Below are 18584 nucleotides of genomic sequence, written 5' to 3' on the forward strand. Positions count from 1 at the left end.
CACCCGAGCGGCCTCTCCAGTCTCCTGCCTGGTCCAGGGGTCGCCCACCCGAGCGGCCTCTCCAGACTCCTGCCTGGCATCGGGGCTGCCCTCCCGAGCGGCCTCCCCGGACTCCTGCCTGACTCCGTTTTTCGGGGTCACCCCATGGACTAGGACTTTGTTTTTCGGGTGTTTTTTTTTTCTTTCTGTTTTTGTTCTTTTGCCTGTTTGGTCTGGGTTCCCCTTGTCTGTGTTGTGGTCCCTTTTCGGCCGCATTACGCACAGAGGAGCAATACACACACTAATATATTAAAACTAGTTAAGAAATAAATTATTAAAGGTGACGAAAATCAGTGAACACGCTAAACATTAAAAAATAAGGTAAGATAAGGCACAGGTTAGCACAACAGTATATTACTGAAACACAGTGTCCGGCTCAGAAGTAATCCACAAGTAAGTAAGAAATGTCATTCTTTAAAATGTATCATGATGAAATACTGTGAAAAAATGATTGTGGGAATGTTTAGAAAGTGAGAATTTCAGGCTACTTTTACATATAGGCTTTTGTTTTTTCTTAAAATGTGGCCAAAAAAGATAAAAATAATGTAGCACATACAGCACCAAAAATGTCTTGATTTATTAGTTTATTCACACATATTACATAACACAACATTTTGTATTTGCTCTTCCAAAACAGCCTCATAACATTCTTCACACACATTTAGCATTAAGTACAAATCTCAAGTCCCAAAGGACAGTTACAGTGATAGGAAAAAGAGAAAACCAAGTCAATCCTCCCCTTGTAGAGTTGGCAACTCGTGTGGAAAAGGCATGACTTCATCTTGTCCTCATTGCCTTCTGTGTATTCCTGCAAAATAACTCTGATTTTAATTAACCTTTACTCCTTTTTACAACTTTTAGTTGTTGTTAATTGTTCCGTGGATGATACCTTACCTCTCCAACCTAATTCATTAAAATCTGCTTATTGCTTTTTGAGTTATGCTGTTAACAAACAAACACTGGCAAAAATATAACCCCTGACCTTGGAGGAGGTCAATTTTCCAAGTTTTAAAAAGTGTCTGATCCCTATTTTAATTCAATTGAATTCAGTTTTATTTGTATAGTGCCAAATCACAACAAAAGTAATCTCAGGACACTGATGTCTAAAACCTTACTATTGGCTTATTATTATAGAGGAAAAGCCCAAGACACCCCCTTGAGCAAGCACTTGGTAACAATGGGGAGGAAACTCCCTTTGACAGAAGAAACCTCCGGCAGAACCCGGGGACCGGTTGGGGTGAGTGGACAGAAGACAGAGAAAAACAAGACAAAACAACTGTTTGTAAAGCACAGCCTTATGGGAACTGTAGTTGTTGAACGCTAACAAGGGGAAAAACGCTTTTACAGTAGTAGATGGCAATTTAGATTTCAATATGGAACTCTAATATGGAATATTTTCTGCTTTTCACATAAACAAATGAAAAAAAACTTGAGCGCTATTGTTAACTGGGTCGCCATCTTGGATAGGTTCAATATACTTAGACTTTTAGTATAATTTTTAGTATAAGCCAAGTATAGTTAACTTAAACTTTAAGTATATCTCTGATAAGTACTTAAAAAGTAAACTGAAAGTATACTCTCATTTTTAGTTTAAAATTAATATACTTGAAGCATACTTGCATATACTACCTTTTTGGTAAGGGTTTTGAATTCTTCAGGTGTGCTTAAACAACAACAGAAGAAGAACAACAGCAGCAGTACCAGTACCAGTTCAGTAGCTGAGAGTGAACTCTGCGGGGCAGGACAACAGTGAACGTGGCTACACCATGCAGTGCAGACAAATGACGACAGAGAAGCCACAGGTGAAATGATAATGGCTAACTCATCAGCTTGGACTCGGCTTAACAAGTCGTGGATTCACAAAGTCGCGGGGGTGGCCTCCTATCCGCCAAAGTCCCGTGCCACAGTTACACCTTTAGTTATTTTCCGAACAAAATGCATCAAGAGATTGGATTTTTTACTTGCCATCAGCAGCTCGGGTGCTGTTTTACCTCTAACCGTACTCTATGACTGAGGACATCATTACCGTGAGCTGGCTGGTTGTCTGGGGGCCTGGTGAGTTCCATGGACTTCGAGGCCCTGATGGCACAGCTTGCATCAGAAACTCCTCTGAAGGTGAATCTCATTCACTTGACTGCTGTGAACTGTGTTTGGATATGTGTTCACATTGTGCCTGTTGTTACTGGGCACATGATGGTGTCTTTTGTTTGCATGCATAGTGTAAATTATAGTGCTTGTTGTTTTAACCAAACACTGTAAGTGTTTTTAAATTTTATTATGTGCAGTAAATGTTTATATTTAGGGTGTAAACGTTGCTTAATAATATGTACTAAAACTATTGTGTAAGCCATGGTGATTTATTGTATATTTCTAATTCATTTAACTTTTGTTTGACCAAGTACAGTAAGTTAAGTTGGTTGGAGACTGCTTTAATCAGTGAGACCAGGAGTATTACCACTACACACAGTATACGTAGATGCTGGTAAAGCCACTGTATGTGGTACAGAATATGGTTCCTCCAGTCTTTGTAGAGTGTAATGAAGTAGTTTTGCTCTTATACATATTTCTTAGATAAACAGCCAATTGTATTTGTTTTGTACGCTGGTTGATACTGATTTAATTCAGGCTTGTGGTGTTCAATCAAACACAAACTTCTTCACAAAGAAAATGTATTGAAATAATCAGATTATCAAATAAGACTCAGCAACTCGTTAAACCATATTTGCAGATTTATTTTGGGATCTAAAAGTGCAAGTGTGAAGTAGGTAAAATCAGGTTTTACACCAACATCAGTGTTATAGAGTCCTAATTTCTACAAACAGGAGTGTAGTTTTGTTAGTGTGTTAGTACTTGGTCTTGCAAAACAGCATGGAGTGTTGGTACACACAGGTTAAAAATCCTGCTTTCACTGCCATCTGATGGTTGTAGCACACAGTGCTCACAACCTGTGCAATGCAGTGCTTGATGTTTCACTATTGTCCAACACTGTCACAGATTGATGCGATCGCAAACCATGCACAATGTGAAAGCTTTTCCATTTGCGTTGCAGTACTGCCACTATTTTATGACTGACTTTTGATATCAGGGAAGTGTATCAGAGGAAAATACAGCATTGTGTGTAACAGCATTGTGCGTAGCACCAATGATGAAGCCAAAGTGGAAAAAAAACATTTCACAGTTGGACACAATATTTTAGAAATGTTTGAGGTACAGTATAAGACAAGATGTAAAGACAGAGACTTTGATACACAATATTTACCTTCTTAAATAGGCTAGTTGATTTCTTGTGCTTGCCTTTCAGAAAAATAACTAAAACAACTTGTGCTTCATTGTTTAGTACCCAGATTAATAAATCGCTTTCATTAATGTCTCCATCCAAATAATATACTGTCTTTTCTGTTTTTACAAAAAAAAAAAAAGAAACAAAAAACAGGGAACCTAATCGTATGTCTTTACTTTGATTGGTCTTGTTATAAAAGTTTAGCGTCAGTATTCTGAAAGTCAGATGCTATTATTTATTGCCCTGGTATTGTATTAATAAACCACCACACGATTGTTGCAACTTCAGCTCCACCACAGTGCTGGAAAATTCTTGATACCAGTGTTGGTGTGATGAGGCAGTATTTAACTACTACTTCAGTACGTTATAGAAGTTTTAATTAAATGTTGAGTTCTGTAAAGTACTTAATCCCAATTGTGTTTTGCAAGGTTTATGTGCAAATACTAATACTGTAAAAAGAATAAATAAAAATGAGAAGAGAGCTGCGGTCTGGCTTCGGACAGTAGACTGCTTTTAATGGCACCAGCATCAAACTGGATCCCTGTTCACTTGAACTGGCTGACAAACAGATTCCAGGAGGCAAATATGCAACTGCTATATTTAACTAACAAAACTGGCAATTACAGATTAGTCAGCCATAACTTTACTGTGGAAAAACTGCTCAATTGTATCCAGATCTTAGCTGTGAACCTTTGAGAATTCTATTAGGGTGACAAAACTACCCGTTAACTTAGTTTGAGTCTGGCAACAGTGCCCGTACTGGTGCGTCCTCAGTGCTAATATGTGGAAGCTTGGGAATGCGCCAACAGGGTGGCGTGCTGTTGTGTCTCAGCTGGGCTCCTGGCTGAGAGCGGGCCAGGCCAAGGTTACATTCAGCTGCTGGTTGTGTTGGATGAGGGATGTGTGTCGATAGTGGAGGACCAGCTCTCTCAGGGATGAGTACAGGTTGTAGGGCTCAGCAAAACCATATCCTGTGGATGTCCTGTAGATCACACAGTGCTTCACCTCCCCATTCACACTGCAAGGGAAGAAACCTGCCACTTTCTGTGCACATTTACAATAAAACATATACAACGGTAGTAGGTAGTTTGATCCCTTAAGTCCAGCACAGGTGAGATCAGGGGTTAAATTAGGGCTACAGCTTGTGCTAAGAGTATATGCTTTCTTCAGGTTGCATTACACAAATATGTTAAACCAAGTTGTCAGATTTTAAGAGGCAGCAAAACATTTACACTACATTAAAATGCTGTAAATTATACCTAAAAAAAAAAAAAAAAAAAAAAAAACTTAAATTTGTTGATCTGAAGATACTCACACAACAGAGCAGGCGAAGGAGCCTCTCTGAGTCTGGCTGTCTCTGATGAGGAAGGTCCCGTTCCTCCTCCCCTTCAACAGCTTCTCTGCCTCCTTCCGTCTCATACCACCAGCATACCAGCTCCTCTCCTCCTGATGCATATCATCTGCCAGGGTGTATGGGCTAAAGGATGATGGGGAGGTGGTAGCATTAGATTAGTTAGATAATATGTATTTAAGTATACAATTCTCCAAAAATTTACATGCATCTTATGACCATCGCTAGTCATGTTGGGGTCCATTGCATCAGTTTGTAATTAATCTAATCAATGTGCAGACAATGTTTTTTCCTCTCATTACTCCTTAACTCAGAGTTAATTGATCATACCACTAGAGAAAGTAGTCCTAAAATCAGGCACAGTGACGGGGATAAGCAGTGTTGCTAAAGTTGGCAAGTGAAAAATTATATAGCTTGTTTTAATATACTTATTTAATTTTAAGATGATACAACATTTAGCTGGACTTGTAGGGTACACGCTATACTTTACTTATACACGGCACATATGGGTGAGAAATTGAAGGAAAATCCTGAATAAATGAGTGGAAATGAATCTTTAAAAAGCAGTGGTCACTGATTAATCTACCAGTTATTTTTGCGATGAGATTTATCATTTTATTCACAGAATGTCAGTTTTGACTTTCCAGAGTCAAAGGTGGTCTTCAAATGTCTTTTTGTCCAACTAAAGAAAGTAGTTATCTTGTATGACAAAGAAAAACATCAGTTCGTCACATGCAGGTGATTTTTGCTTTAAATTAGTTGCCAGTTAATTTTCTATGAATGAATTGACTAGTGGTTGAGGCTCTAGCTTACTACATGGCTTAATGAGTAAGTGTGTTGAACACAAGAAGGAATATGGTTTGGAAAATGATGTTTCCTCCCTTCAACAGAGGAGCGCTGAATCTGTTGTGGAGACATGTTACTAAAAAGTGTTTGGTTGTTCACTTTATATTAGTTTTTCCTTTAATTTGTTACCCATCTGCTTGCATACAGCAGACGCCTGTTGCAGGCTTTAGCGAGTGGCAGATCTGAAGAGGTCTCTACATTTTGTGCTTTTCTATTATAATGGAAAAGCTGAGAGTTCAGTTTACCAGGATAAATAGGATAAATACTCACTCCTCTTCTTCAGTCCTGATTCCCAGCCAGTCACTAATCTGGCTCTCCCCAGTGCCTTGTTCAGTGAGCCAGCTGAAATGTGGATAAAACACAGTTAGTGGATTGTAAGATGTGGATGGTAGCAGACCTGTCCCTCTAAATAGACCACATCTGCTTATTTGAATTCACTGAAGACAGAAGAAGGTGAGAGTCAGCTAGACAGATGCAGACTGGCTCATGATAAAGCCTGTATCAAGCATATGGGACATCCACAGCTGTGGCAACATAGATTTAGCTAGCTGATAGTTTAATCTAGGTTTACAACTCAGCTGTGTTGCTGGTGTGTGATGGACAGTTTTTGAACTACACATTTTGTCACAGATGGGTTTCATCTCAACATTTTGACCCATTAACCAGAGTCATTATTAACTTGATACAAAAAAGAAAAAATGAAATTGATTTGAGAACTATAAATTATCAGTATAATCCTCAACTGTAATTTATGAAGCCATGAAAATCTGGGGAAATGAGAGGCCAGAGAAAGTCCAGAAACTTTATGTACCAGTTGACAATCTAGAACACGAGGTACTGAAGGTTTAACTTACAGCAGGTATTGATCTCTGATCTTCCTGAGCTGCACAAGGTCAGGCTTTAGGTTCTTTATTTTTTTGTCGACCTCCATGTGAGCCAACGCTTTCTTCCTCAGCTCTTCTTCCAACAACTTCTTGCTGTCATGGATCTCCTCCACCTTTGACTGCAGCTCATTTGAATTGCTTTGAATCCTTGAGAAGGAGAGGGAGCCACTTCAGTAACAACTTATAGTCTGCTGATTTGCTGCAAGCATGTTGAATGGAATTGACCATATGGCAGAGTAAAATTGAATAAATGAAAAGTGACAAAACTGGGATAAAGAGTCAGTGTTTGGGAGCATACTTGTCATTCTCAGTACTGCTGTCTAATGTGAGGAACATGTTGATGCATTCCTTGCTGTAGTATTCTTGAGTTTCACACTCCTCAAAGAGCCGAATGGTTTCACTGAAAGCCTCAATGGCCGTCCGCTTGCTCTGTAGGTCCTAGGGAGAACAATGGACACATTACTTGTACATTTAAGTTTACTGAGCCTTCACAGTCAAAGGTCTGTTGTAGTAAAGCAGTCAAAAATAAAACATTTACTTAAAAGATGCTGCATTTATCCGATATGGCCACAAATTTATTTAGCCAAAAGAAGTCTCAATAGCCTCCCTGTGCCTGCGTGTACCCCGCTTCTCGCCCAATGTCAGATGGGATTGGCTCCAGCCACCCACGACTCTGTTCGGGATAGATAATAGATGGATGGAAGTCTCAGTAGCCCTTTTCAGATAAGCACTGGAACCCTGAAATTATGCAGACGTTACCCAGTGTGAGAATGCACATCTGAGTCACTTGACCTGGTCCTTAAGTAGACTTTACTCTGCCAGCTCCCTGGTACGAAGTCCATGTAATGTACGAGTGAACCCATGTAAGAAAATGGTTGTGTATAGTCCAGAGTCTTCACACCAAGCTGGTGGCCATGACATTCTGTCATGTAACAGCGCAAAACCAGAAGAATACAAACATCCAATGGTGAAGAAAAATGGCTATTTACAATGAAGACACCAATGAAAATATTTAACTAGAGGCATCCTGAGAGCTGAGAACTTTTATCGTTAAGAGCCAGCACCAGAATTGTCAGATAAATTGAAGGTACTGCAAGAGAATTGAAATTTAATTTTTGCAAATTGCCACACCTCATGTCCCACCTCCTGCACGCCACACCCTACCCAGGGTGAGAATGCTTCTAACACAGACTGTTTCCTGTTGCATGCTATATGTGTGAAAGGGCAACTCGAGACAAAGTCTGGACCTGATGATGATTAGGGTCATGTTGTACCTGGGAGCATTGGTTAAATTCCTCAAACAGACGGTCATACTCTTTGCTCTTCAGCTTGTATTGGCCCTGAAATATCCTCAGCTGTTCTCCAACTGCATCAGTGTCGACTTCCATCACAACCTGCTGCTGCACAGACAAAAACAAGAATATTTAAGAAGAAGTCCATTTTTAAAGTTTGTTTAGGTGAATTTCCATCCAAATGCTGTGAAAATTTTAGCTGAATTTTGAGAAATTCTGCAAAAGAATTAATGCACGTTTCATCCACTACTGTTATGTGACTATTAGTTTGGCAAGACGTACTGCTGGTGCCAGTTCTCTAGTCGAGTGCCATCAAAGGCAGTGCAGAGTAAAAGGATGCAACAAGATATGACAATTAAAAGATTATATATGTAGAAACAACAGTGTAAAAGTCTTCGTATTGCCTTATACAGATCTGATGTTTTCCTCTGCTACAGTGTTTAGATACTCTCCAATGAAGTGGTAGTTTCAGTCACATAGGTGATGATTTATTTGCTAAGTTTATAAAAGACTTGGTCACATTTTGCTTGTATTGATAAACAAGATTTATAGAGGTCAGATGTTTTAATTCAGGTTTTTTTTTTATGTGCAAAATGAATATCCACATGGAGACAGGTGGATGGAAACCCGTCTATGATGCATTTTGTCTGATATAAAGAGAAGTAAAATGACAATGCTTGGGACTGACAAATAAAATGGCATTTCTACTTTTGATAAACCTTTAGACAAAAGCACCTCTGAAATGAACTGCGTCTTTGTGCAGTATTGTTAATGGAGCTGTTGCAGCCAGACATATAGTCTGACGGAACATTTAATCTCTACAACATGTAAAAACACCTTTTATACTTCTGCTAACAAAATATTTTGTTTTGATGTAAGACAGTACACACTCACAGCTAGAGGCCTCATAAACTCACCTGCTGGTATCTGGTAATGGGGTAGCGTAGATGTGTGTCCAGTTTGTAGTTGTACTGGACTAGTGACTTGTTCTGGTAATACTGGATTAGATCCACCACAGAAGGGAAGGCCAGTGGCTCAGAAAAGCCGTACATCCCCCCATGATGGAAAATCTTTATCAGTCTGTTGGATCCATCTTTTCTGTAAAAGACCAAGAATAACTGCTGCAAAAAATGTTGACACGTTTAGAGCAACAATATACGCCAACACCTAACCCTGGAACTGTTGTGGTTGTTTAGTTTATTGGCTGAACTACTTGTGTGTGCGGGAAAGTTTTTATGTTCTGTACGGATGTAAGATTAACCAATACGTATCAGATAACTGATAGAAGTCAGCAGTAAGGCTACAGAGATTAAAAACCACAGATTTGAAAAATTGTTGAAAAGGTCTGAAGTGTCTTCTTTTTGTGCTCTGGCTTATACTGTGTGTGTCCCTCTAGTGTGTTTGTGTGGATATAGTATGCAGCAGTTTGGGGTTAAAGGCCTTGCTCAGGGCCACTACAGTGATGTTAATGAGGGTGGGGCATTGTGACCTGACCTGACCCACCTGGATTCGATCTTGCTTGTCCAGGAATTGAACCGGCTACCTTCTGGCCACAAGCTCGCCTCTCTAACGCTTAAGCCACCATTGCTCAAAAGAAGTCCTTGCATTGTTGAATCAGAGGAAAGTAGTAACTGCAGGTAGCACTGTGAGTATTAGCAGCTACTTTCAGAGCACATTAGGTGATAATGCCACCTGGTTGAAGAAAATAACTGAAGCTGTAAGCTGTTTCATTTGGAAGGGAATCTGCCTGTATAGTGTTGAAAATATGAGGTTTAGACAAACGATACTGACTCTGACTGAGGTGCATAATATTAAGTTGGCAGCGTTTCAGTGAAAAACGCATCCCACTATCTCTATTATGTGTTGGGTGGAGTGGGTGTTGGTGGGGCTGTGTGGTTGGAACGTGACTGGGATTCCACAGATCCTGCAGGATTCAAATGGGTGTGGGATATATTTACTCTAATGTGAGCAGGAGCAGACGGTCAGTTTCATACTTGCTGGTTGAAATTTCATATATGAAAAGAACTCTTCTGTTACTAGGCTTAACTGTTCATGTAAATGGATTGTCATCAGTGCCAAACCACAGCCCTGCAAAGACATGTAACTGGATGCTGTCATCCAACAACATGTTGTCATTTCTCTGTACAAAATAACTTGTCTACATCAGCTGTGAAGTGAAGTAGCAAGTGAGCAGTTTTAGTCCTCCATTACTGTCTACACCAGATCTGTTCAGCCATAGAACTGTTGTATTCTTAGAAAGGAAGACTTTTAATTTTCGCAACCCAATACACACAGAAAAAATCCTGAGGGAGAAATTAGTTTTCCATTGGCTATGTATACAATTCATAAGACTTAAAAGTAGTCACCTGAGTGTGAGAGTGTATTCTCCTTTAACCCTACTGGAAGCATCTCGGACCAGGAAAGTGCCATCAGGAGTGTTTCTCATCATCTCATTTACTTCCTCTCTAGACAAAACACAAATGATATAAACGTCTCAATCCATGCATGCAGGACTATAGAAAGAGCAACTTGAACAAAAGGCGTTCCAAAAGAGCCTCAAACTTGTATTATAAAGAGCTGCCCTGTCATTTGCTTGAAAGAGAAGCAGATTAATCATCAGCACTATGTTTAAAAGTGATAAATCAATTCTTTGCCATACCATATGGTACGGAAACAGCCAGTACCTTGAGATGTTTCCCCAGTACCACTCTGCGCTGGACAGCTGATTGTCATCAGCAGTGGAGTCGCATGCTGCAGTTGCTTTGGTTGTGCTGTTCTTGGATTGAAGTTCTGTGCACATAGAGGCAAAGCATTGGGTCATTACAATAGAATTACCAAATAAAGGCAAGGAGGTTTACGTATATAGAAGAATCATAGTTTGTCATCAGAATAATGACCATGTATTTAAGGTTGTTTTTTTTTTTTTAAGCTTGATGCACAGTTGTTGTTCCACACATACTGTGTTGTTGGAACTTGGAATTTTTAAAGGACAGCTTTCATTTCCATTGATTCTTTAAAAGAAAAACACTACATGATCCCTATCCTTTATTATATTATTAGCATTATTTTATTATATAACCATCTTATCAGCAATATTATCATCACCAATTTTAAGCAGTAAAAGCTGTTGTCCTGGTTAAAGTTCTTACTTTAAAAATGACAACTATAAAACAGCAGCGGCAGTAAACAAACTAAAATATAAAGGATGCTTGCATTTGAAATAAAAAGTTTTCCTGTGTGCTAGCCATTATTATTAAAGGGCACATGTTTATTTGCCCTTGTTTGAAAAAAAAGTGTTTAAATGTGCTACAAAGGAAGTCAAACGAGCAGAACAAAGATGTTGGAGGGTACCTCCTTCCTTGGCGATGCAGTTTCTTTGGGCAGGATACACATCATGGTCAACAGGGGAAGAAAGGTCCTTCAGGTACGTCATCAGGGTGTGAGGCTGAGCCTCACTGTCATTTTGGCCCATCTCAGGCTCCAAGACCTCTGAAACATCAACCCGACAATGACCTGGTGTTACTCCTCAGTCCAGGCCTGTCTGTCTGTGACGGTCTACACTTTGTGGCTGTTCAGCACACACTGCTGGCCCACTGATAAGGACTCTAGAGGGAGATAGTGGTGTGTTGCTTAGTCTTGCACCATGCGGGAGACTCTGTCCAGACTCGTCTGCTGACAGGTGACACTGTCTGACTGCCTAAAATACCAGAACTGGCACTCCTCAATGCTCAGGCACACTCAGCCAGACCCGGCGCTGCTTAGTGCTCGACCTCGCCTCGCCTTGCCTAACAAACAACAGCTGCCTGCAGAGATACCATGTCCTGAAGGACTGGAGCTGATGTGCCACTGTGTCTGTGTTTATTGTCCCCCTGTGTGTGGCCTTGTTTTTCTATACTTGTGGAGACGGAAAACCGGGAGCACACTGGCTTTGTGGGGACAGGAGGCTGAGGGGGCATCAGGGGAAGAGAGCAAAGGTGAGAAGCTGTCTGTTTGCCTGCCATTCCCAGAAAGCATTACATTTGTGTGAATTGTTTGTGTTCACCAATATGTGGCTATGGACACAGGTGTTGATACATGGGTGTAGTGAGAGGCGAGCTGTTCACAGTTGATGTAAATCATCCCTTCAGCACTTGTGATGGCATGCCTGGGGCTGGATTAAGTTGCTGACAGAGCTGTATGTTGGAGGAATCATACATATGATGTTGTGAAAGTTAGAAAGGGTAAAAAGTCATTCACCCAGGGCTTACTAATAGTGAAGCTCTATCAAAACTTGCCTTATAGAACTTGTCGGTAAGTGTTGAATGTATGTGAATCATTCATCTCACTAAACCCTTGAAACCAGTTGGAGTTTGTTAAATACCTGTTCAGGGATCTTAGAATTTCTAGGTATTATAATGCCTTTTTTTTTTTTTATAAGATTATGAAAAAGGTCCCTGTTAAAACTGGTGGTATTTTACAAAAATAACAATTTGTACTATATCTGATGAGCAGCGGAGCTGATATCACTGCGCTGCACTGTACAGTAACATGCAACAATTGACCAACAAAGTCACTGAAGAAGAAGACTGCAAGCTTGTAAACGTGGATGCAAACAATACAGGATTCAAACTTTAAAGAGTAACTGCATTGCAAATGTTTTATGAGGAGTAGGTGTGGCAGACATAACCAGTGGGGCTAATGCAAAATTAAGTCTAAATTTGGTCATTTGTTAACTGTAATAGCTCCACTGCATCACAGATAATATCAATACAACATGTGAGATCATGTGTAAAAATAACACCTTTACTGTCACCTTACTATAGCATCTTTAATCTTACCTCGAGGTGCTGGTGAAGACTCAGGCCTTGTACCCACGGATATGTCTGTCTGTGATGGTGATTGGTTGTGCCGTGATATCACAGAAAATACAGAATGGGGCTGAGGTTTATCCACCGTATGGCTGGTGCTCTCTTTGATGACCATAGCCCCGTCCCTGAAATGGAGGGATGCTAGCGATGGCACTGGGAAATCAGCTGGCTGGAGCTCGCTGTCCTCTGCATAGTCTTTGCTCTTGACAGGTCTGAGCAGGAACATAGACTGAATAGTCCAGCTAGGTTTTATCAATGTTGTGAAGCAGCAGGATGCTATGTGCCAGGGTGCTGTTGATCACATACTCATGGTGGAGGATAGAGAAGGTGATGGTGCAGAGTTCATGGCTGTCCTGTGGTATTTAAGTAGAGCGTGTTCTTCAGCCTGAACCCCTATTTTAACTACATTTAAGAGTAGAATAACATTGTCAGAAGAGCCTATGTTGTCACTTTCATATTCAGGAGGACTTTTCTATAACCAAGCACTGTTCTGCTTCACAGTCATTTGTTTAAAGAGATTCATACGAGGGAGAATGACTGAGTGGCGGGTTGATGGACACCTTGACATGACTTATTGAGCTGTAAACCCGCTGGACAGTGACAGACTGAAGCATTAATGTTTGATTTCTTCCTCAAGGACTCTTGCATCACCTCATGTCAGTTCATCTAAAACAGAAAAGGAACAACCACAGTCAGCACCATAGAATGGGGAAAAATAAGCCTTTTAGTACATGCGAGAGCATCTGTCCAAATGATAGTTGATTTATGAGTAACACCATTAGACAGATTTTGCATGTGCAGATTTTTTTTTTTTTTTATGTATTACCACTAGTTGGATACACTTCACATATACATGCATTTCATATGTAGCCAGTAATTCCCTCACTGTGTACTAGATTTGGACACGGTTTTCCCTTCTCCACTGTATTTCTGTCGGCGCGTTTTGTACACCACATGTATATTGTTGTGTTAAACCACATTATACATTATCATGTGGTATGTTTCAATAAAAGAAGAATATATATTAGTAATTTACAACATTGTAGATTGGAAGTCAAAGCAGTGGAAATGGTGTCAGCATCAAAATGCTTCCAGCCACAAAGTCTTTATGATGCAATATTCAAGGTAAATTTAGATGGTGCAGCAGTTGCTAAATATAATTTTGAACAAAGTCCATTATCTTCTTCACATAAGCCCATTTTCTTATGTGTTAATGCTCATGTCCTAAAAAAAACCCTTCATTTATTTACCATTATTGGTTTGGTAGATCCATAGGCAAAGTTCAGGGGATCAGCATCTCTTTATGTATGTTGCATTTTACAGCAGTACTCTGATGAAATGTCTCATATTTTCAGAGCATGACTGAAGTGAAGTCCACCATCCAACAGTTAATGCTGAAAGTATTTATTTTGCTGAGGATGACTGTCCTCTGCATTTGTTTTTGTTAAATATACATTCGTAGCCTCACATTCATCAACGTTGCATCCCAAAAACAGGAAGGCTGATGTATGCCATATTCCCCAAACGCCTTCAAGATTTCCATCATCCTGTACCTAAGCCTGGAATGATGACAAGATATAATGGCTGAACATGGACACAACTTTCAAAAGTGCAGCTTCTGGTACAGAAAACACCTATTGAATAAAAGAAACCTCATCAGAAAACAGCAGTTGGGGACAATAATGCACCTACCTGGACGGAGACAGATGGAACTAGGCGGCGGGAGAAACTACTGTTTCATCAGCATCCATGAAGCAGAGAAAAGATGTGGTTGGACGCACATGTGGCTCAGATCAAACCAACCACTGGCCTCGGTCCTCATGCCATCCTATGTCCCTCCACCACCCCCACTCTTCCCTTCCCGTACCGTATCTCCTCCCGTGTCTTCCACCTTTTCACTTGGTTGTTGTCCATCCCCTTGGAGTGGCATTTTTTCCTACGATGCCATTCCTCTAGGCATTTCCTCTCATCTTCACCGATAGATCTATGTCTTCATGAAATTTGACCTTTTCCAAGACACTGCCACTTTGTTTTTACTAACATGTTCTTACAATGGAGAAACTCCTCTGATCTTGTCAGGTGCACAAAAACCCTCCAGGGAAAAAAAAGAAAAGAAAAATCTATAAGATTACAGATTTAGAGCTTATGCAAGTAATGGAAAAGCAAAAATAAAAGCAGCACCGTAACTCTTTTCTCAGTTTGAGAGTACAAGGAAGATGCACAGTTGGGGGGGGACAGAAGCAGGAGAATGAGTCGGGGGGACTCCTATATAAATAAATAAGGGAAGGATGCCACTGTTGCTATAGAGAGTGAGAGGCTTAGTGGTCTCATGAAATCCTATTGGCCTGCGTGTTGCCATGTGCTCAGGACTCAGCAGAGATGCTGCTAACAAATCAAGGAAATGTTCTAATATTAGACTGTATGTATCTAGGCAGCGGGAGCCCCTGACCTCTCAACTCTGCCAGCTTTACGTTCCACTTCACAGATCAGCCTAATGAAAGAAGTGGTGTGGAAGTAACTGGTTAAAAAAAATTGTTACACCACTGTAAACAAAACAGCCGCCCACCACCCCGCCTCCCACCATGACATCCCAGCCGGTACAGTTACAGATAGGCAGAGAACACATTAATCTTCTGTTCAGATTTCTGTATATATGAAATACAGATACATGTTGTTGTTGTGTTACTGTGTTTTGGTTCTCTGGACAATTTGCTGAACATTCAGTTATTAATTTTGCCAATGAAAAACTGCCTGTTCCTGGCAAGCTTATACTTGCAGGGCCTGCTATAATAAACTAGGTCCATTCATTAAAAACTAAACATGGTGACTCAAGAGAAAAGAAAGCTGACATTTATTTTCAAAACATGCTAGCTACTTCTCTACAATACCTTGCAGTTGTTTTCTGTATCTCTGTCATATACAGTATTAGCTGATGCCAATTTGTTTATCTCTTCCTGGAGAAATGTGTGGAATTCTAAATATCATAATTCCTGGATGTTGGTAGACCTATTAAGCAAAGCAGATTAAATGCAGTCATGCTACTGTATGTCTGAAGATCAGTAATCTAATCAATCCAGTTTCTATTTTTTAATTAATACGCTTCTTAGATGTGTTATCATAAATCTTAATAAATGCAGCCTTGCATAAATGTAAACCAAGTTAGAGCAGGTAATCTGCACGTTGCAGAACTAATTCAGCTCAAATATTATCTGTAATATTTTATGTTCAGCTCTATAGGAAAAATAAAATATATCCCTCATTCTATTTAAACCTGTAACCAGATCTTAAATGTGCTAAAAACATGATGTACAGGAAAACAGAGAATGAATTTGTTAAGCTTATCATATTCATGAATCCTTTCATCGTCATCCATTTCCCTGTATTGTTTCCATACACTGTACAGTGTTTCCCCTAGGTTTACAGCTTTTGGGGGGGCTTCTGTTGTGATCTGGTGCTATATAGAAAATAAAATTTAATAAAATTAACTTGACCTTGGGGGGGTTGCCCCTCTAATATAATGGAGGCTGTTAAGAGTGGATTTGTTTTGTCTTTTGGATGCTTATTTATGGCTCTCACCAAACTTTGGGCACTTTGTCAACGTTCCTAACAGCGTAGAAGCACAAGAAACATCCTAAACCCTCACTGCTCTGTGTGCCTGTCTGTGGGAATGCAGTGTAAATGGTTCTAATCTAGTTTCTGTTTTATTTGTTGTTGCTGCGCATCTCTAAAAGATCAACTGTGCCAAGACTAAGTTATGCTTCTTTCTTTTCAAGCATAACACTCAGAATATACTGCAACCCCCCTAGGGACTACAGTATATCCAGAGATAGAGCGGGCAGAGAGACAGGATAATGAAAGCGAACTCACACTGAATCAAAATTAGACACACTGTCTGGCTGCTGGAGAAAGATTTTATATTGTGAAAATGTTCAGTGGTACATTTGTTGTTTGCTGAAAGGAAAACTACTGTAGCTGCTTACTTATAGCCATTATGGGTAGCTCATAGCGAAGGTTTGTATCAATATGGAAGTACCTAAACACTTGGTGCTGGTTTACAGGGAGAACAGTTCAGATTTAAAGCCTGTTATGGAAATCCAGAGTGTTCCTTTTCTTTTTTGAGGTTAACAACTGAGGGAGACCACATGTGAGATTAATTCACTGCTCAGTGCTTATCAGGGTTAGATATTGTGTAGAAAATACTAAACAGACAGATGTGCTCTTCAAATGAAGATTTTTCATTGGAAATTTTTATCATTTATTTGTGAAATTCACTAGCTTTTGTAGCACTTTTAATTACCATTATAGGTTTTCTCATCCATTGTTGGCTTCATTGTAAATTTTGAATATAGACCTTGTGGTGTGATCAAAACATACAGAGGTGTTAAAATATTCCTATATCATTTAGTCAAAGTAGGATTGTATTGAGACTGTACTAGTACTTGATAGTACTTTATTACCCATGTTCACTTGCTGTATTTTGGCAATATGCACAATAGTAGGACTAACCATACTTTTCATAGATGTATACACAATATTTATGTAGTACATTTCACCCACTGTTTCATGAAAGGCAGGTTTAACTATACATTGATGCATTTCAACACTTATCATATATTGTACAGTGCACTTGAAGACCTGAGTACATCAACTCCAGAACTCTGAGGAATGCGGCCCACTGAGGAAGAAAAACCCAAAACATTGTGGGCTCACACTACAAACCTCCAGACAATTCAGATGGTAAGTAAATTGTTCAGACCATTGTGAAATGTTGCATCAAATTCTTATTACTGTGGATGGCTTCTCAGTGAAGTTTTATCATTTCTTCAGTTTAGTATTGCTTTCAGCTCAAGCTTTTTCCATTTCCATCTTAGGCAATGCTTAACCAGATGTCATTCCATGGCCAGACCATCATCTGCAGCATTCTTGAGGATGTGCAACAGGCAAGTTTTTTTTATAAACGGACCATTTATTGAAAGCTTTACTAAACTTTTTTTGCAGCTCATCCAGCTGCTGAAGTTTTGGCTAAGATGGGAAATCCCTACTGGTGGGTCATCAAGGTGGAGTACCTAACATTTTCTCCATGATGTTGCGCAGCATGTGCCTGGACCACATTTATGAAAACCTCTACAGTCATTTGAGTTCTCTTGTAGTTGCATGACTGGAGAAGTCTTCACAACTGTGGTTCAGGCACATGGGGAAAATGAGGTACTTTACCTTGATGACCCACCAGTAGGGATTTCCCCATCTTATGCCAAGACTTCAGCAGCATGCAACAAAGGAGGGTACTCCATGTGGGGGTAGTGTGTTCATTCATGTTGGGGCCCTTTTTTACTTTTTAATTGTGGTTTTTGTTCAATAAAGGTATTGCAACTTATCTTTGATTTTAAGAACCACAGTTCAATAAGTCTTCCCAGTTGTGTCCAGACCTTGAATCCAAGGCAGGCTGGGGGATGAACACATGTCGCTTTTGAGTGTCCACTGAAGCAAACAAAAGTGGCAAATTTGCTACTATAAAGCACAAAATGTTTCAGTTTTTGGTAAGCTTGTTTTAGATTCAGTTGAGGTCATAGTTAAACATGCTGCTGTACTGAACTAAATTATACTCTGACCCCCTCATGTATCTCAATGGGCAGGACAAAAACATACCAACACCTCTTAAAGGTGGTGTTGGTCTGGACTACATTATATTAACTATGAAGCTCAAAATGTTTCATGATTGAGGTCATAAAGACAGAAGTTGCCAAGTTACCTGGATGTAAAGTCAGGTTTCTTTGCAGCATCAATACACTATTGACAGTGACAGGGGCGAGGACAGTCATGCCGGGGCGGGGGCAGCTGTCGGTGGTGGTGGGAAACAGCCAGACGGTCCAGGAGTTCTGGTTGGCTGACATAAAGGACGAGTGTATTGTCGGCCTGGACCTCCTGGGCCACTGGGGGACGACGGTGGATGTTCCTCGGGCTGTCCTACACACTGCCAGTGGGACTGTGCCATTGCAGGTGGGCTCAGGCAGCCGCCAGGGGGCAGCCCCTTCCACAGAGGCAGGT

The 18584-nt window shown here is 40.2% G+C and overlaps 1 protein-coding gene across 5 annotated transcripts; it reads right to left on the bottom strand.

Annotated features, from left to right (window-relative positions):
* Positions 1-2147: 2147 nt before the first annotated feature.
* On the bottom strand, positions 2148-14762 carry LOC109966856 (phosphatidylinositol 3-kinase regulatory subunit gamma-like). Of its 5 annotated transcripts, XM_020612046.1 has the most exons (13): positions 14232-14762; positions 13790-14098; positions 12510-13205; positions 11044-11181; positions 10377-10482; positions 10059-10157; positions 8610-8790; positions 7675-7800; positions 6699-6838; positions 6371-6547; positions 5787-5858; positions 4635-4796; positions 2148-4337 (listed from the first exon to the last, which is right to left on the bottom strand). In XM_020612046.1, exons 3-13 carry the CDS (start codon positions 12763-12765, stop codon positions 4148-4150), a joined length of 1647 nt encoding a protein of 548 aa, XP_020467702.1. In that variant the 5' UTR covers positions 12766-13205; positions 13790-14098; positions 14232-14762; the 3' UTR covers positions 2148-4147. The 5 variants fall into 5 exon arrangements, with proteins under 5 accessions (XP_020467702.1, XP_020467703.1, XP_020467698.1 ...); XM_020612047.1 differs by lacking the exon at positions 13790-14098 and having other exon boundaries at positions 7675-7797; XM_020612042.1 differs by lacking the exon at positions 13790-14098.
* Between the last annotated feature and the right edge of the window lie 3822 nt (positions 14763-18584).

Source organism: Monopterus albus, unplaced genomic scaffold (genome assembly GCF_001952655.1).
Source record: "Monopterus albus unplaced genomic scaffold, M_albus_1.0 scaffold120.1, whole genome shotgun sequence".
Classification (NCBI taxonomy): Eukaryota; Metazoa; Chordata; class Actinopteri; order Synbranchiformes; family Synbranchidae; genus Monopterus; species Monopterus albus.

Excerpts from the sequence above, each read along its gene's own strand:
- LOC109966856 (XM_020612042.1), bottom strand. The coding sequence starts at position 12,765 with ATGTTCCTGCTCAGACCTGTCAAGAGCAAAGACTATGCAGAGGACAGC. Across the intron at positions 11,182-12,509 it reads GTCTTCACCAGCACCTCGAG|AGGTCTTGGAGCCTGAGATG; the intron begins GTAAGATTAAAG and ends TTGATGTTTCAG. Across the intron at positions 7,801-8,609 it reads CCATTACCAGATACCAGCAG|CAGCAGGTTGTGATGGAAGT; the intron begins GTGAGTTTATGA and ends TTGTCTGTGCAG.